Raw genomic sequence first — 20,468 nt, forward strand, 5'->3', positions numbered from 1 at the left:
AACAACCTGCTCCTTTGCTGACGGCAATAATGACATTAATTCTACATACTCCATTCGCCACACACGCTCTTTAACATTACTACTTAGATGAAAACCCAGCGGTGAAACCTCACAAGCTAGAGCTTCTTTAAAACAAGTCTCTTTAACTCCAACACCTTTTTCAATATTGGGTAAAACACTGACACAATCGACCCCAGGCAACCTAGCCTGCTCAGAACTAGAGCTCCAGACATCTGAAGCTGAATTAACCTTTCGCCTGCCAGTGACATCCACTAGCAGCTTAACCAAACCAGCTACCAATGCTGAATCAGACGTAGACAAAACATTGAGGATCTCACCAACAGGACGTCCCTCCTGGACTGGACCAGCAGCAGCAGCTGACTGATGAGGGGATCTGCTTAAGGGGCCTGGAGACAGCTCAACCACAGGAGGTGGGAGCCTCTCAACAGGGGGCCCTAAGTCTTCTTGCAGGAAGCTTTGAGAAGCACAAGCCTGTGCTGGCAGACTTCCACTGGCCGCTTGATGATGACGTCTCCTAGGACTCGCCGCTTGCAGATGACGTATCTCTGGGGAAGTCGGATGCTGATGATGCTGCCCTCTGGTGGCGCTGGAACTTGCCGCACCAAGCGGAACGATGCTCTGTCCTCTTGACACGCCGCTCTTACAGGACCTACGGCTCCCACCAGAGGCCGCACCATCGACCCTGCTGCTGCGCCGGCGCCCTGCATGTGGAGGGGGAGGAGTGTAAGCGCTCCTAGTTTTGCGAGCTCTTTTGCGAGGCAGCGCAGACAACTCCTCCTCCCGGCACAGGGCGACTAATGGCTCTTCTTCTTGCAGCTCCGGAACATGTCCCCTTCCTTCTGGCTCCCTCACTTCCTCAGCAGATAACCGGGGCAGCGGCGACGTCGTCCTCAGCGGCGATGGCGGTGGCAGTAGAGACGGCGGCATCAGCAGGCAGGTCTTCAGCCACTCTTCTCCTCCGGCAGACTCCGCTCTCACGATCAGCTGGCGCAGCAAATCCTCCATCCTGGTCCGGCGCTGTCCAGATCCGCGACGACTGCCCTGAGGTAGCGGCGAACCTAAAATATAAAGGGGACAAATTTCCCGCCTTGCAGGCAGGAACAAATCACAGAGCTGGAAATCTCCCCCAGCAACCGGGTAGCAACCAATTAACAGCTCAGCTTCAGTTGCTATCCAGAAAATCAAACATAAACAAAACCAGCTGTAACCGGAATCTTCTTCTTGAGGTAAATTCACCTGAAAAATAAGGCGGGAAGGGGAAGAAAATGGGGAGAGAAAGGGGGAGGGTAGAGAACACAAACTCCCTAATAAATTTGTCATAAAAATATGGGGTCATTGCCCCCATGTGTCCCCCAAGCTAAACGCTCTGGTGGGCCCTTACATGTGTTTGCCACCAAAACAACCCCATTCACATAACTGGAACTGATTTTAGGTTGACAGAATTTCTGCAACAAATCTTCTACGCCCTTAAACATGACCTATTTGCATTAGCTTTAGCTGGTCATGCACATTAGACAGCCCACATAAACCTGCATGCTCAGATTGTTTGTATTAATAAGCCGCTGCCATACTTCTCTCATTTCTTTCTGAGGTTTAGTCATGTTAAAATCTTACATCCTTGAACTCTCTCTCTTTCAATGGCAGACGCCAGAGGAGTGTCAGACTGCCCCTATGACCATTACATCATCAATTGTGGATTCTATATATATTTACATTTTAAATGTCTAAAAAGCATTTTTCATCTTTTCCTAAGAATGAGCCACAATGTCTCAAGACTGGTGCTTCATACAGTAGGCTAGTCTTAGGCCTCATGTACACGACCGTTGTTCTGGTCCGCATCCGAGCTGCAGTTTTTGCGCCTCGGGTGCGGACCCATTCACTTCAATGGGGCCGCAAAAGATGTGGACAGCGCTCCGTGGACTGTCCGCATCCGTTGCTCCGTTCCGTAGCCCCTCAAAAAAAAAAAGAACATGTCCTATTCTTGTCCGTTACGTTACGCAAATTGCGGAAGGCACACGGGTGGCTTCCGTGTTTTGCGGATCCGCAATTTGCAGACCGCAAAAAAAAAACGAAACGGTCGTGTGCATGAGGCCTTAAAGGGGTTTTCTGGTACTTTTATATTGATTGCCTATTCTCAGGTTAGGCCACCAATATTTGATTACCGGGGGTATGATACTCTGCACCCCTGTTGATCAGCTGTTCTGCTTGTAGTGATCGGAGCTGGTTACTGTAGGGATGCCTCCAGCCTCCAGTCACTTTAATAGCAGGAGCACAGCAGTAACCAGCACTACACAATGAATGGAGTTGTGTAGCCAGAGCTACCGCAGAAGAGCTGATCGGTGGGGGGGGGGGGGGGGGGGGTCGTCTGACATCCTGCTCCCCTGCTAATCAGATATTGATGGCCTATTCTGAGGACAGGCCATCAATATAAATGAAGTGGACAACTCCTTTAAGTCAAAAGTCCATTGGAGTTAGATGTACCACATTTATTAAATGGCATTTCCAGGCTCCACATATTGATGACCTATTCTCAGGATAGGTCATCAACATCAGATCAGTGGTGGTCTGACAGCTGATACACCCACCAAGCAGCTGTTCATTCGAATGAATTGGAGCCGAGCAGCAGTACCCGGACAAAGCACTTTGCTGTGCTTCGAGCTTGATCCAAAATGCTAGCTCCGGCTCCAGAGGCAAGTTGGGAACAGCTTATCGGTGGGGATGTTGGTGTAGGACCCCCACCAATCAATTGGTGACCTATCCTGAGCATTGGTTATCAATATGTGGAGTCTGGAAACCCCTTTCATATTGGCTTATCTTTGGCTTGCTCCACAAACTGAAATCTGCCCCTGGTTTGAGCTGGCTTACATCGTCTCTTCACAATCGTCTCTTGTAAATTCTGATAAGGCTGTCTTTCCTTCCACTAAGCTCCACAAAAAAAAGTTAAAAAGTAGCATTTTAAATTTTTTGCAGAAGTTATGTCTGCCAAAAATTGCGCATTTTTTACCCTAGAATACTAGTGCACAGGCCATGATGAATTTCCCTCATAATTCATTTGATTTTGTGTGTGGCAAATGTCCTAACCCGCTCCGTTTCTGTTTAGGATGAAATACATGATCTGATATTATGCTGTGTGATTGAAGACATGGAGGAACCTTTGGTTCTAAATGTAAAAGCAAAAGCTAAAGGTCTTCATGTCAGCTACTCCTTATCAGCGTCACCAGAAAAGTAAGGCCGTATACTGAACATTTACTATGTAAATTACCGTCGTTTGTAGTTCTTTGAATGTCATTCTTATCAGTTTTTCCCACTGATTTCCCTGCAGATTAAATGAATTACTGCCATCAAATGCTCAAGAATTGCTCCTGGACTTTGGATCAGAGGTCACCTTGCAGAGCCCAATTAAACGGACATTGACTTTAACAAATCATTCTGGAATATCCTCGCCATTTTCACTAGTGGTTACTTATTTCAGTGGTTGCCTTACATCGTCAGCACCACGAAGCTCCAAGTAAGTCGTAAGAACAAGACAGTCCACACAGTTGCAATGTAATGTCATTAGTCTGCTTTCACACTCGCGTTTTGGCTTTCCGTTTGTGAGATCCGTTCAGGGCTCTCACAAGCGGTCCAATTCTAATGCATTCTGAATGGAAAAGGATCCGCTCAGAATGCATCAGTTTGCATCAGTTCAGTCTACATTCCGCTTTGAAGACGGACACCAAAACGCTGCTTGTCTGATGAAACTGAGCCAAACGGATCCGTCCTGGCACACAATGCAAGTCAATGGGGACTGATCCGTTTTCTATGAAACAATAGAAATAACGGATCCGTCTTGGCTATTTTGTTAAAGATAATACAAACGGATCTGTTCTGAACGGATGCAGACGGTTGTATTATCTGAACAGATCCGTCCATGACGGATCCGCACAAAACGCGAGTGTCAAAGTAGCCTATATAGTTTGTGCACCCACCTTGTCACCAGCCTTGGCGCGCACCCAGTGGTTTGCTGCAGCGGTCATGTGTTTGTTGATGTGGGTAACTAGAGCTCGGCATGGGATCTGTCAGGTAAGTACTTACCTGTTGTTTATTTTAGTTGGATCCCAGATTTGATCCTGGGCATACACTTGTTCGATAGACAGTTATTTCTCAAAATCTTCCCATCAACAGGCTTGGCTGACCGTGCATGCATATTTAGTAGGGTAGAAGGGGACAAACTGCTGTAGACACTCCTGGCAGAGCTTTTATGCTGGCAGAACTAAGGTTTTCGCATGTTGAAATCATACTGATGTGCCTTCCATATTGGGGTCATTTACTACGAGTTACACACCACTTTTTGACATAAATATTTTGTCGCACAGGCGTTTTTGAGGTGCGTTTGACACTTGGAAGTGGCAGGGGCCAGGACTTTGCCCCGACAAATTTACCATCTTTAACTCCTGGAACCAGGCGTAATAAAGGAGTAGCCTTCACTCCTGGCGTACGCACTGCTGTAGGTGCCCTTAATGTATGACAAGGTGCACGCCTCTTCATATATTAGGTGAATCCTCCGCAGCGCAAGGGGGAAACAAAGTCCAGCGTATAAAGATGGTCTTTCTAAATGACCCCATTAAATTGTCTGCCATCATCCACCCTCATTTATCTAATATGTGTGAGCAGCTGAATCAACTTTCAAAATGTGCTTTTGTCCAAAATCATGTCCTATTAATGACCATATCTCACCAAAGCATTTGTGTCAGCTTTGAGCCGGACACCACCAGAGAGTTTTCACTAATTGCTCTGATGTACGGTAACTCTGAATATCTTTTTATCATGCAGTTCGACATCTTCTCTGATACAGAGGACTGCGCGGTTTGCCAAAGAAGTAACAAAAAGGGCAGATGCTGGTAGGTGAACTGGATTTTTTTATTATGACAAAAGCTATGAAGTCATCACAATAGTCTTTTTAAAATGTATTTTTAGAAAAACACAGCTCTGGATCCTAACATGTAAAATTGTAAAGCATTTTCTATTTTTAGTAAAAGAAACCCATGTTAAATACAGTATAAAAACAGCAGTGTGTGAACAAGACCTAACACAGCTCAAGTAGAGCCATTCTCCCAACCCCTTTCCTATAAAAAAAAAAATCAACATAAAACATACGACTGTCATTTACCATACATCATAGGAAACTTATTGGGTGACTGCTTATGTGTTTTTAGATTTCAGAACATCAGTATTATCAGATGGAAAGGGTGCTGCATTTATTCCTCATCCAAGCACTGGTACACTGGGGCCTTTCCAGCAGATATCCATAGATGTGACTGCTTATAATAATATGTGGGGAGAGTATTCTGATCTGCTTGTCTGTACGGTATGTGAGCTTTTGATAAAGTACTATTTTATTGTATTTTTTTATGTACTTTATGATGAATTTATTGTATTCCATACTAAGCTGGGCAACACGATCATAGTTTCAAATTTAGAAACTACCGGATTTTTTTTAGATGTCATCCTGAGTGGTTATCAGAGAATCGTATTCTCTGTCTGTTGTTATCCACATTTGTCTAGTGTAACGCTCACAATAATTAAGAGAAATAGTGCTCTGTCAAGGTGAACAACTTTAGATTGGGTTCACACACAGCGTTTTAAACAGGCTTCATGGCATTTTCATTTGGTTTACATACACGGATTTTCGGTTTTTGGAGTGTTTACTAGTCCTGGAAATAATAGCACAGCACTATGAATTTGTATCAGAATCCAAAATATATCTTTATTGGCACATTATTAAAAACACATACACTACTTACAAAAAGGGATATTTGGCTTGTGGGTGAAGTTTCAGGATAAACTTAAAATTCACTCTAATCTTTACAGGTGAACTTAATGTGACCTTCTCTAAACTTTTGAATGCACATGTACAACTGTTTAAAGTTTCAGTACTTTTTGCACAACTTGCTGTTCTCTAACAAGGAGCTTAACGGCAAAATTCACAACAGGTGTTTGATCCATGAATCGCTGAATAAATTCCCTGGTTCAATTAGAATTGGTATTTAAACAGTCCTCCTCATCATGCTGTTCACATTTTGACATCATGAGACCAAGAATACCTAACAATTGATCAACCTCGCCATTGCGAGGCTTCAAGCAGGACATTCTCAGACAGAAGTGGCCACTGAGCTTAGAGTGTCACGGAGTGTCATCAGCAGTTTGCAACAGAGGTACAGAGAGACTGGAAGAGTCACAGAAAGGCATAGAAGTGGACTTCCTTTGGCCACATCCCACACTGATGACTGCTTTATTGTAAACAATGCCCTGCAGAACCAGATTATGAATGCAACACAACTCCAGGCAAATTTTAATGGAGGTGAGAGGCACCAAAGTGTCTCATCAGACAATTTGAAACCGTTTACATCAGCGTGGTCTGCGTGCTAGATGACCTGCAAGGGTACCTGACCACACCACCGGGCACAGGAGTCATCATCTTGCATGGGCCAGGGAGCATCTACGCTGGACGAGGGACCAGTGGGCCTCAGAGCTGTTCACTGATGAAAGTCGATTCACGCTGAGCATAAATAATGGCCGCCAATGATGTTGGAGACGTCAAGGAGAGAGCTATGCATCAGCCACTGTTGTCACCAGACCATCCTTTGGTGGTTGTGGTGTTGGGCAGGTGTGTCTAGTCAATACATAACTGCCCTACACTTTCTGAATGGTACAGTGACAAGCCCATACTACTTGAATAACATCATTAGTCCGGTCATTGTGCCTCTGCATGAACAACACAGACCTAATTTCATCTTTATGGACGACAATGTGCCAGCTCATTGAGGTTGCATTATTAGGGAATGGCTGCTGGAGACTAGGGTACCTCAAATGGAGTGGTCTGCACTTTCTCCAGATCTGAATCCCATTGAAAACCTATGTCGCCGTGTAGAGGCTCGTAACTCTGTACCCCAGAACTCAATTACCTGAGGGCCACCCTTCAAGAAGAGTGGGATGCCATGCATCAGCAGACAATAAGTCAACTTGTGAACAGCATGAGAAGTCGTTGTCAAGCTGTAATTGATGCTCAACGCCACATGACAAGTTTTTGAGACATTGACATTTTTTGTGGGGGTATACCCACCACTGTTGTTGGCATTTGTTTCAACAAATTGTTTGAGATGAGGAAATCACCATTGCATGCTTCTACTTAAATGCCCTACTTTCATGATATAATATCACTGGAGCGTGAACTTTTTATGTTTTCCATAAATTTCACCCGAATAAAATAATAAGGTGGAAATCACTCACTACCTAAATGGTGGACAGAGGGCGGGCTGATACATAAGCATGTTAATGGAAGCCACTACATATGCTGAAGGGTGCATAGATGTCCAAAAAGTATAAATAATCAGAAAGAACCAGGAACAGGAACTGACACGGAAATAAGGGGTTTGAATAACTTTGGGGGCAAGTTGTGAATTAAAATGCTTGACATTCAAGATATTAAAACTTAAAAAAAAAAACTGTTTTAAAAAAAAGAAACTTTATGCTACTCGGTAAATGCTTTTAGATTTACAAAGGTGGCATATGGATTCGAGATTTGCCACAAATTCAGGAACCAGAGTGGAGAAGCAGATTGCCATGTATTGTTTGTTTATCCTGATAGATGGGTGAACTCTTTTTAATCCCTTAATATATGAGTCTGTGTATGTATTCAGGTTTTTTTATACAACTGATTCGTATAGATGGGTGAACCCTTTTAATCCTTATACTGTATATGAGTCTGTACAGTATATGTATTCATGTTTTTTTATACGGTATCTAGTAAACTCTATTGATTTGTCCTTTTAGGTTGGAGACCTAAATCCTAAGGAGATTCCCATAAAGATGACTGTGAAAGGATGTCCTCTGTACTTTCAGATGACAGGACCAAGACCTGATCGACAAACCGAAGGACCTGTGATAAGGTAAAATGCCCTCACCGTGTAAGGGTCCATTCACATGTCTGCAAGTGTTTTGCGGTCCGCAAATTGCGGATCCGAAAAACACGGATTCCGGCCATGTGCGTTCTGCATTTTGCGGACTGCACATGGCCGGCGCTGTGATAGAAATGCCTATTTTTGTCCGTGACGCGGACAAGAATAAGAATTGCTCTATCTTTTTTGCGGGGCTGCGGAACGGAACTGCGGATGCAGACAGCACACGGTGTGCTGTCCGCATCTTTTGCTGCCCCATTAAAATGAATGGGTCCACATCCGTTCCACAAAATTGTGAAACAGATGCAGACCCATTCATACGAAAGTGTGAATAGACCCTAATACTATAAAATCTGAAATTTTATGGCGTATAAATAAGATAATTGTCAGTAGTGACCAGATAAAGTTTCTTTCTGTCCAAGTAATCTGCTACCTCCTGCACCCTTAAAACATAATTAACTATGAACTTGATTGTGTGTGAGAGATAGGAAAATTTGATTGTGCGCCCTACTGGGGTGACTGGTGTAAGCTGACAAATTCTGTATTTAGCAGTAAGGAATATGTTGTTACTGTATACTGCTAATTATAGGTTTTAAATGAGAAAAATTCTTATTTTAAGGTTTGGAACCCATGTGTCTGGTGGCGACACAGTATCTCGCTGCCTGCGTATTAACAACCCCAGTCCTTGTGGTAAGTATGGGTCTTCTTCCTTCCATATACTGTATCCATTTATGCAATTTGGAACTTTGTCTTTCACTCCAGTGTGGAGACCCAGGACATAAGGAACTTATTTTAAAGCACAACAGTCTTAAAAAGACACATCTTTGGAATATCCAAAATGCACATAAAAATCAATACACAAAACAACAATACTTTAAAATGAATTTAATGTGGCATCAATCAGTCAAGGTGATGAAATACCCTAGGTTATCAACATAGAAACTATATAAAACTTATTTGGAAACCAAACACCAAGCACAGAATATACTGTATTACTATAAATTTGTACTATAACCTTTTTTTTTCATTAGCAGAATTTTCTGTTTGACACTGGAATAGCAGAGTTTTACCGTTCATAGTATAATCAGTGCATTAGATTTTGAAAAAAAGTTACCATTAAATAAAACATTTTTTGCAATTTTCTTCCCCTAAAATGAGGACAATTAGCTTTTTCCAAATGAGGGTTTCCTGCCTTTCTCATCTACTTTGCAGGATAACAGGCTGACCAGGGTGGATGGATGTCTTTATTAGCTTTACAAACTATGTTACTATGACTATCATCACTAGGGATGAGCGAATTTCATATTTTGAAGTTCGTGTGCGGGTTCGTGTTGTGGTATTTACTGAATTGCGTTATGGATTTCGTTACCACGGACCATGACGCAATTCCATGACCTTTAGAGGCATTCCGTTATTCATTCCATCATAATAGAAGACTATGGCCTGCATAACGCATCTGTCCGGTTTACGTTATGCTGGAGTCCTCTCCTGCATAACGGAAACTGGACGGATCCATTATGCAGGCCATAGTCTTCTATTATGACGGAATGAATAACAGAATGCCTCTAAAGGCACTCCGTCATGGAATTGCGTTATGGTCCGTGGTAACGGAATCCATAAAGCAATTTAGTAAATACCACAACACGAACCTGCACATGAACTTCAAAATATGAAATTCGCTCATCCCTAATTATCACACATATTCCATATTCCATAGTAAGTTCACTAAAATAACATATATGTGTGTATGTAATCGCATGTCATGGGCTAGATTATTTGTGTAAATCAGATATCAGTTCATTACTCATATTTGCATATGGATATCACTGCTCATCATCTATTACAAGTTTTTATTTATTAAAGCGGTCTCCCAGAACTACAATATTGATGGCCTATCCCTAGGGTAGGCTAATAATGTCAGGTTGGTGGGGAAACCAACTCCCCACCTCCACTGATCAGCTGATTGATTGATGATCAACTGATCATCCTGCGTTATTTACCAGGCACAGCGCCATACATTCTGTAGTGGCCATGCCCGGTACTACAGCTAACAGCATCTCAGCCCCATACAAGAAAATGTAACTGCAAGGAAATGTGCAGCACTGTACTTGGCAACCAATGACGTGAAGCAGTGTGGCCCCATCAGTTACAATCTAAGTTCCTTATCAGTAGGGAACAGGAGAGAACATCCAAACTCCATGAAGATGTTGTCCTTGGTTGGACTCAAACTTAGGACCCCAGCGCTGCAAGGCACCAGTGCTAACCACTGAGCCACCATGCTGCCCTTGATTTGTGTCTGACCAGTTACTGTACTGTTTGTATTCATGTTTGTCATTGCTCCTCTCTAGACATTCGCATAGACTGGGAGACTTACAACAGAGAACAGGACACTTCCAAGCTGCTGGACGTGGTGTTGCTTTTTGGAAATCCTTTTCCTTTGAAAGATATAGATGGAAATGAAGTAGTTGATTCCACTCTAGATTTTCCAGAAATTGATGACTCACCTATGAACTGGGATAAAATCCCCAGTACACCAGGAACTACATCATCATCCTCTTTTAGAAGCATAAGTGTGAGTATTGTGTCAAATGATAAGTTAAAGGGAATCTGTTCCCACGATCTTGGACTAATATCTGCTGTAATACATGATTAGTACTGCAGATAAGGAGTCCAGCCTTTTTATTTTCTTATTGCTTCCATTACCCTGCTGTTCATGCTCAAAGCTGCGCTGAGATACATTGTTGGCAGGGGCGTAGCTATAGGGCAGGGCTGGCCAACCTGAGGCTCTCCAGATGTTGCAAAACTACAACTCCCAGCATGCCCAGACAGCCTACAGCTATCAGTCTACAGCATGGCATGGTGGGAATTGTAGTTTTACAACAGCTGGAGAGCTGCAGGTTGGCCAGTCCTGCTATAGGGGGTGCAGAGGTAGCAGTCGCTATCGGGCCCAGTAGCCTGAGGGGGCCCAAAGACCATTGTGTATATAAGACACCAGTATTATAGAAAGTGCACACTGGGAGGGCTCTGTCATAGATTTTGCACTGGGGCCGAGAATGTTCAAGTTGGACCTCTGGCTGCAGGGAAGGGGTTAGGTCTAGAATTTGGCATGGGGGGGGGGACATTTGCTGTTTCAATTTTTGCCTCATGCAGCATGAAGGATATGTGCTCCCTGCCCCTTGCCACAAATTACTGAGGGAAGGGGGCCCAAGCTGAACTCTTGCACCAGCACCCATGAGCCTTTGGCTACACCTCTGATTGTTGGGACTGCTAGCATAACAGACAGGACCGGTCCTGACAGTCTGTTTCAGAGCAGCTTTGAGCGTTGATAATGGGAGAACGGGTGGCAGTAGGAAAATAAAAACTAGTGATCTGGACTCCCTAATCACGTATTACTCATGTATAACGACTGATAATAGTCTTAAGGCTACTTTCACACTTGCGCTTTGGTTTCCGTTTGTGAGATCCGTTCAGGGCTCTCACAAGCGGTCCAAAATGGATCAGTTTTGCCCTTAATGCATTCTGAATGGAAAAGGATTCGCTCAGAATGCATCAGTTTGGCTCCGTTCCGCCTCCATTCCGCTATTTGCAGCGTTTTGGTGTCCGTCTGACGAAACTGAGCCAAACGGATCCGTTCTGACACACAATGTAAGTCAATGAGGATGGATCCGTTTTCTATGACACAATCTGGCGCAATAAAAAACGGATCCGTCCCCCATTGACTTTCACGTTTTGGCTCTGTTAAAGATAATACAAACAGATCCGTTCTGAACGGATGCATGCTGTTGTATTATCCGAACAGATGCATTTGTGCAGATCCATGACGGATCCGCACCAAACGTGAGTGTAAAAGTAGCCTAAGATCCTGGTGACAGATTCTCTTTAAAGTGTACCTATCATTTTTGCAACTTTTGACATGTCATAGTGTCATATCTAGAGTTTTGATCAGTAGGTGTCTGGATGCTAAGACCCCACCATAAAGCACATTCTTCAGCTAAGTGCTTCTGCATCTTTGCTTTAGCAGTTGGTGGGAGTCTCAGCACCCAAACCCACCCTGTTCAGAACTTCTAACATGTCTTTATGTTTTCATATATGAGTTTTTATAGCTATGTCGCTATAAATTTGTAAAAATAATCATTACTAAGAGATGTAAAGTGAATGAGACTCATTGTAGTAACATGTATAGAAAGGACCGGCACTCGCTCTGGTTGTAATTTTCAAGTGATTTTAATGGTCACATACATGTGGTAAGTGACGCGTTTCGGCTACTATGAGCCTTTGTCAAACATGATAGTTACAAGTAACAGACAAATTTGTCTGTTACTTGTAACTATCATGTTATCCATAGTATTTAGTATATTGGGCAGACTGGATGGGCCAAATGGTTCTTATCTGCCGACACATTCTATGTTTCTATGTTTCTGAGATTGAGCAGTTGCATCGCCTGAATAGGAGCTGTACAGAGTCACTTATTGTGGCATGCTACATTTGATGTTGTATTATGGAGGTATTCGTTCCATTTTCATACAAACCGGATTCCAAAAAAGTTGGGACACTAAACAAATTGTGAATAAAAACTGAATGCAATGATGTGGAGATGGCAAATGTCAATATTTTATTTGTAATAGAACGTAGATGACAGATCAAACGTTTAATCCGAGTAAATGTATCATTTTAAAGGAAAAATACGTTGATTCAAAATTTCACGGTGTCAAACAAATCCCCAAAAAGTTGGGACAAGTAGCAATAAGAGGCTGGAAAAAGTAAATTTGAGCATAACGAAGAGCTGGAAGACCAATTAACACTAATTAGGTCAATTGGCAACATGATTGGGTATAAAAAGAGCTTCTCAGAGTGACAGTGTCTCTCAGAAGCCAAGATGGGTAGAGGATCACCAATTCCCACAATGTTGCGCAGAAAGATAGTGGAGCAATATCAGAAAGGTGTTACCCAGCGAAAAGTTGCAAAGACTTTGCATCTATCATCATCAACTGTGCATAACATCATCCGAAGATTCAGAGAATCTGGAACAATCTCTGTGCGTAAGGGTCAAGGCCGTAAAACCATACTGGATGCCCGTGATCTCCGGGCCCTTAAACGACACTGCACCACAAACAGGAATGCTACTGTAAAGGAAATCACAGAATGGGCTCAGGAATACTTCCAGAAACCATTGTCAGTGAACACAATCCACCGTGCCATCCGCCGTTGCCAGCTGAAACTCTACAGTGCAAAGAAGAAGCCATTTCTAAGCAAGATCCACAAGCTCAGGTGTTTTCACTGGGCCAGGGATCATTTAAAATGGAGTGTGGCAAGATGGAAGACTGTTCTGTGGTCAGACGAGTCACGATTCGAAGTTCTTTTTGGAAATCTGGGACGCCATGTCATCCGGACCAAAGAGGACAAGGACAACCCAAGTTGTTATCAACGCTCAGTTCAGAAGCCTGCATCTCTGATGGTATGGGGTTGCATGAGTGCGTGTGGCATGGGCAGCTTGCATGTCTGGAAAGGCACCATCAATGCAGAAAAATATATTCAGGTTCTAGAACAACATATGCTCCCATCCAGACGTCATCTCTTTCAGGGAAGACCCTGCATTTTTCAACAAGATAATGCCAGACCACATTCTGCATCAATCACAACATCATGGCTGCGTAGGAGAAGGATCCGGCTACTGAAATGGCCAGTCTGCAGTCCAGATCTTTCACCTATAGAGAACATTTGGCGCATCATAAAGAGGAAGGTGCAACAAAGAAGGCCCAAGATGATTGAACAGTTAGAGGCCTGTATTAGACAAGAATGGGAGAGCATTCCTATTTCTAAACTTGAGAAACTGCTCTCCTCGGTCCCCAGACGTCTGTTGAGTGTTGTAAGAAGAAGGGGAGATGCCACACAGTGGTGAAAATGGCCTTGTCCCAACTTTTTGGGGATTTGTTGACACCATGAAATTCTGATTCAACATATTTTTCCCTTAAAATGGTACATTTTCTCAGTTTAAACTTTTGTTCCGTGATTTATGTTCTATTCTGAATAAAATATTAGAAGTTGACACCTCCACATCATTGCATTCAGTTTTTATTCACGATTTGTATAGTGTCCCAACTTTTTTGGAATCCGGTTTGTATTATGCCATATGGATTATGCACACTTTTATTTCTGATGTTGTATAGAAGTATATACAGTAAGTGCTGTATTAGGGCTCAATGCACCTCCAGTGAAGAGACTCCATGTGTCTCTGTAAAGTCTTCTGCTCAGTATTCACCAATGTATCCATGATGTATCAGACCACTGTGACTGGATTTCTCTGATCAATGAGCCACACAAATGCATGTTATGTCTTTAGAAACTATCCGGGGTGGAACAGACTGAACACACAGATGAAGAATTAAGTGATGACCTTAATGGACTTGGAAGTGAAGAAAAATTAATTTCTGTCATTCTGAGAAACCATGAGGGGGTCGCCTCTGATTACCCATACTGCATCACTCCAAGGCAGACAGTAAGTCAATGTAGAAGCCTCTTTATCAAAAACTAAAGCTGCCCTTATATTTCAGACCTTCTTTTTTCCTGTCACCCCAATACACATGCACACTCCCCAAAAGAACAAATAATCTGACAGGTTTAAACCTTTTTTTCCCCTGGCATCTGCTGTTGGGGAGAGTCTGGACACCCCCATACTGATCAGATCAGTCAGTCGGTGGGGTTTGGTTGACTTTCATCTAATGTGCGTAGCCAGCTTGAAACAAGGCTTTCAATCAATCTATCTGCTGAGAACATGGAGGTAGACAGTTATGAGTATTGGTAGATAATGAACAGTGTTGCATTTGATTTTAATTTTATTGACTTTCATTTTATCCTTTTTTTATTTTATTTGTAAGTGTAGCTGCTTGTTAATGAGATTTCTGTACCTTAGATTGTTCCTGCCAGGGGATACAGCACTATACACGTGTCCTTCACTCCGCTAATGTCTGAGAACACCAATAAGATAGAGTGCAGTGGATATGCCCTGGGATTTTTGAGTCTGGATGACAAGGTAACCAAATTCCTTCTTCTATCTGAGAACCATGCTCATGGACGTTACTGTTTTTGTTTTTTTAACTCTGTATGTCTTTTTTGTGAAAAGCCTGCAAGACAGATACACGGAAAAGTAGAAAGGCTCCATGGATATGGGGTGGAACCAATCAAAATGGAGCTCCAGGCATTTGTGAAACCTGCTCTGTAAGTAATGTGATTGGACAGCTTTGTTTTTGGGCAAATAGCAACGTTATTCAAGAATGAAACATGTATAGAACAAAAGCTCCAAAGATGCATATCTGATAATGACTAATGGGCCAAACTTTAAAGGGGTACTCCAGTAACAATAAGTTATCCCTTATCTAGGGGATAACTATTAGATCATTGGGGTCTTCCTACTAGGAGCCCCACCACTCACAAGCATGCTTCATGCATCTTTATGGGACTGAGTATAGAGCTTGGCTATTTCCGGTAGTCCCAAAGGGGGGAATTTTTCATGAGGAGAATATTTGAAGTCAGTTTTGCTTGAGTCTGTGCTGGAATACTTTGTGCCACATTTATCAAATGTTACCGGTTGTTTGATAAATTTGGCTTGTCCTTAAACCTAGCACTTCTGTCTAGAGAAGCTACTCCAGTTTCCCTACTCCACCCTCCTCCTGGAGTGAGATTGCGACTTTTTTAAAAAGTCCCAATGATTGAAACTCATTAATATAGCTAACCACACCCACTTTTCCATCTACATTACAAAACTGGAGTGAGTGGTGTAAATTTTGTGCAAGTGCATGTAAAAAGTCGCAAATTTTTGCGCAAGCGCTTAAAATTTGCGCAGGCGAGTGCAAAGAAGTCACAAAAGCCCTGGAGTCAAGGTATGATAAATCAGGCCCATAGAGTTTAAATGGAGCAGCAGTGAGCATGCTCGCCCAGTGGATACAAGGCCCCTCTTCTTGTGTTTGTGTCCCAGCAGTCAGATCCAGAATCACGAGGATTATTACTGCATAGTGCATATTCCAATGTGCTTTACACTTAGGGATGCTTGTTAGAAGTGGTAGGTGCTTCTAAAGTCTTCCTCTTTCTCCTCAGGCTTGCAGTGGAATATGAAGATGAGGACGAAGAAGGGCTGGTGTTTTATTCCGTAGCAAGTGACCTCATTCCTGATAGGATATCTTCACCGGTCAGTATCTAATTCTCTCCAGTAATTTTCTTACATATTCTTTGATAACATTAGGAACCAATCCCATATGGGAGGCGATAGAGTAAAACATTTTTTATAGCGCTGCTTGTAAAAAAATGCCATGAACTTCAGTGAAATACGTTTTTTATGCACACAAATACATACATTTATTTATATATATTCATATATATACTGTATATAAATATACTGTGTGCAGAAAAACATCAGTATTTAAAGACTGGAAATGTGAACTCTTTGGGTATTTATCATTCATACTGTGAACATTTTCCTGTTCAGATTTTGACTGAATTTATGACAACTCGAAAATTAAAGCTGATCAATTGCACAGAGACTCCTCTGTATTTCCGCCTGCTGCTCTCCAAACCCTTCATAGTATCTGCTACTGATCCAAATAAAAGCATCAAAACTTCCCAGAGTGACCGGGACAATCGGGCAGCGCAGATGGTGCTACACCCACAACAAAATACAATGGTATGATCTGTAATATCACTACTAACAATAGGACGGTGAGATGGAGCTACAGTATGTCGGTCAGGAGGTTTAGCATTTCAGTTTCAGCTTTTTAGCATTTTCAGGTTCAGCATTTGGGATGAAACATACAGCAGTAACCATAATATTAAAATCACTGATAGGTGACGTGAATAATATTGATTATCCTGTGACAATGGCACCTTAAAGGAGTGGAATGTATTAGGCAGCAAGTGAAGTTATTGACATTGATGTATTGTAAGGAAAAATTGGGACGAGTAAGGGCTGTTTCACATGAGCGGATTCCGTGCGTATCATCCGCAACGTGAAAGACAGCCAATCCCCACTCTGGACAGCAGCAACACGGAGCATTAACATGACTGATAATGCTCCGTGCCTCTCTGTGATTTTTTACTACGAAACCACAGTAACAACTTTATCTCACTGTGATTTTGTAGTAAAAAGATCACAGAGAGGCACGGAGCATTATCAATCATGGTAATGCTCCATGTCTCTGCTGTCCGGAACAGGGCTTGGCTGTCTTTAACGCAGCTGATTACCCGCACCGCATTCGCTCGTGTGAAACAGCCCTAAGGGTCCTTACACACGCCCCAAATTTTGTTGCAGAAAATTGTGACTGAAAGTCAGTTCCATTCACCTGAATGAGGCTTGTAGAAATTAATTCAGGTGCTTCCAGCCAAAACAACCCGATTCAGATGAAAGGAACTGATTATTAGAAAAAGAATCTGCAACAAAATCTGCAGTGTGTGAAGGCACCCTAAGGATCTGAGTGATTCTGAAAAAAGGCAAATTGTGATGGGTAAACAAGTGGATCAGAGCATTTCTAAAATGGCAGAATCTGGAGTTCAGGATACAGTGGTTAGCACCTACCAAAGGTGGTCCAAAGAAGGACAACTGGTGAACCAGCAACAAGGTCATCTGTGCCAAAGACTAATTGATGCGCATAGGAAGTGAAGGTTAGTCAATATGGTCATATGTCACAGGAGAGTTTCTGCTGGATATTGTAGATGTCAGAACACACAGTGTTTCATAGCTTGCTGTGTATGGGGCAGCGTAGCCGTAGACAAGTCAGTGTGTCCAATGCCAAAAGCACCAACAATAGGCAACCAGAACTGGTTCAAGATGCAATGGAAAAAGGTCCCCTGGCCTGATAAAAATCATGTTTTCTTTTACAATATGTGGCTAGCCTCATGTATGGCTTACATGGGGAACAGATGGCACCAGGATAAAGACAAGTCGGGAGAGGCAGTAGCTTGAGGAACATGACAATGAGTTCAATGCATTCACTTGTACTCCAAATTCTTACTGCGATTGAGGATCAGTGCTATGTGTTGGGAACATAAGCCCCATCTGTGAAGGCTGTTTTTTGCAACTTACAGGACTCGGGGCTCATACAGCCGCAAATCCCAGCCCTACTACAAGTCTAATGATACAGACTGATAGCGTCATATAATGCTGTAAGTTTGGTTCATTAGACCTGAGGTCAGTCCAGGTTTTTCATCTATAATAGGGGTACTAAAATTTACCCACATTACCAGTTTCTTAGTGAGTTCTTAAATTTTCTACGCCGTGGCCCAGAAATGTGACATCTTGTCCTCACTCACACCTCTGCAGCTATTCACTGGCCTCATTAGTGGCGTATCCCGAGGCTTACATTTTTTGTCTGGAGTTTACACACAGTATAGAAATACGCAGGTGAAATGGCCTAAAATTCCACAACAAAATCTGATTGTACCTGTTAGACTTGCAGACTTCACCGTTTTAGGCAAGAGGCCTGGTGTTTATTACTGCACCCTCAAGTCCATACAGCTGTTGTTCCTCAAGATCTTAGATTCAGAGTGAAATTACAAAAGTAGTTTTAGCAATTATTATGTTCCCTTAACCAAGCTGAAAGAGCATAGAAGAATAATACATTCTTCCTATAACCTCATCCCACAAGGACATATACATCCAGTCTTCAGCAGACAGTCCACAGACAGATCTTACCAATATTAGGAATTCTTTCATTGCATAGGTCGAGGTGTCATTCTGCACAACCCTGGAACTGCTGACTTACCAGAACCTGCCGGATGAGCAGATACTGCCAGGAGTAACAGTCCTTCAGTCGGAGAACGGCGAGAGGAAGCTGCATTTTACCCAACAACTACTCATTGAGTACAGCAATAACAGCTCTCAGGTTACTTTTCCATTGACTCTTTTCATATCACATCAAATCTAGCGTGTCTTTCAACTAAACCAGTGTTTTCCTGACAATTTTATCTTCAGCAAATCCCCTTGTGTGCGTACCTCACCGTGCCGGTATTACAGCTCTCCTGTTACACTGTGGATTTCGGCACATGCTTTGTGGGACAAACAAGGACACAGGAAGTTTTCCTGATGAACAGAAGTGGATCACGAAGTTACTGGACTGCTTTACTGGGTAACTATTCTACAGGAAGGAGGACTATTAATATAGAGTTCCACTAAGAAGATTATGCTTTGCAACAATTTATAAAATATATATATAAGTGATGCATTAAATCTGTCCCCAACTTAAAACTGCAAGTCCGTACAAGGTAGTATGCAATAAATAGCACTTTTTTCTTATCTCCAGACAAAATGGAAAGACACAGTGGACAAAATATCTTTTCCATCTCCCCCACCAATGGGATGCTTGATGCGCATGTCAGTCACACTTCATCTAGTAAGGAGATGTTACTGGTGACCTTCACAGCAAGGTAAGGAGAATCATAGTTATGCTGGTTTATTATTTCAAGGAAAACACGCTCCCTAAGTACTACAGGTATAATGTATGGCCAGCTACAGAGTCCCCTGGCAACAACAGCTGCCTGCGAAGAGGTTTCTGTAGCTAAACCCTGAATATTTCTGGTCCATGTCCAATCCTTATTTTTTGCAGATCACACTTGGACCCATACATCTCTAAAACCAAAAAAAAAAGGGCAGCACACAGATGTCATCAATGTGCAATCTACATCCTTGCAGCTGGGGCGCAAATTATAGAAAATGTCCTATTCTCGTCCGTGTTGTGGGCAAGAATAGGCTATTTTACAGTGGGTCCCGTGAAAATTGCAGGATGCACACAGACCACATCCGTATTTTGCGGATCTGCGATTTACGGACCACAAAACGGATACAGTCGTGTACAGGAGGCCAAAAGATGAGCTGTCACGATGAGACAAACCTATTTAATTACATGAGCATTATAGCCAACCATATGGTATACTGTATGATCTGCTGATTACATACAGTGTGAATGTTCTTTCTTTATCACATTGATACTTAGGGGCAGATTGGCCGGCATAGACCCTACAGGGAAATTTCCCGGAGGACCCCCAATCTGACCTTAGATCAGACCCCCATCTTTATATATCTCTTTTTGCTATATTTTAAACCAAACAGGACAAACAAAGACTATGAGACAATATTCACGGTGCATGGCATGCTGGGAGAGAAGCCACTGAAATTACACGTTAAAGGAAGAGGATCCTATGATGAGAAATATGAGGCTTCTCTCAATGAATAGGTGAAGAGCTTTTGTGCATTTAAGTTCAGTATTTTTAAAATAAAAAATGTCAAATATAATTTGTATCGCAGACTGTGTAGTAAATCATTTTTGTACTGTACATTTGACTGGAGTCATTTTTAGCAAGAAAGGACAACATTACACCCAGTATACTTTTGGGCAAAATTGGATACCAGTGAGCCTGCTCTTCACAGGGTATCAACATGGATATGAATAGAACATATTCTATAAGATTGCTTGCATATGATTTTTTTTATATATCCAGATTTTTTTCCGTTAAAATGAATTATTCGGA

At 42.4% G+C, this 20,468-nt stretch overlaps 1 protein-coding gene across 2 annotated transcripts in view; it reads left to right on the forward strand.

Moving 5' to 3' along the window:
- The window catches only part of DLEC1 (DLEC1 cilia and flagella associated protein), an 81,894-nt gene extending 61,656 nt beyond the window's left edge, over positions 1-20,238 (forward strand). For both annotated transcript variants that reach the window (XM_040432621.1, XM_040432622.1), the window contains exons 24-39: positions 3,122-3,246; positions 3,344-3,529; positions 4,834-4,901; positions 5,217-5,368; positions 7,834-7,949; positions 8,578-8,648; positions 10,307-10,530; positions 14,299-14,454; positions 14,869-14,988; positions 15,079-15,173; positions 16,050-16,140; positions 16,438-16,632; positions 18,665-18,826; positions 18,916-19,069; positions 19,244-19,367; positions 20,050-20,238. In XM_040432621.1, coding sequence (XP_040288555.1) covers positions 3,122-3,246; positions 3,344-3,529; positions 4,834-4,901; positions 5,217-5,368; positions 7,834-7,949; positions 8,578-8,648; positions 10,307-10,530; positions 14,299-14,454; positions 14,869-14,988; positions 15,079-15,173; positions 16,050-16,140; positions 16,438-16,632; positions 18,665-18,826; positions 18,916-19,069; positions 19,244-19,367; positions 20,050-20,173 — 2,163 coding nt within the window. In that variant the 3' untranslated portion in view covers positions 20,174-20,238. The remainder of the gene's footprint in view (positions 1-3,121; positions 3,247-3,343; positions 3,530-4,833; positions 4,902-5,216; positions 5,369-7,833; positions 7,950-8,577; positions 8,649-10,306; positions 10,531-14,298; positions 14,455-14,868; positions 14,989-15,078; positions 15,174-16,049; positions 16,141-16,437; positions 16,633-18,664; positions 18,827-18,915; positions 19,070-19,243; positions 19,368-20,049) is intronic.
- Positions 20,239-20,468: the final 230 nt, after the last annotated feature.

This window comes from Bufo bufo, chromosome 5 (genome assembly GCF_905171765.1).
Source record: "Bufo bufo chromosome 5, aBufBuf1.1, whole genome shotgun sequence".
NCBI lineage: Eukaryota > Metazoa > Chordata > Amphibia > Anura > Bufonidae > Bufo > Bufo bufo.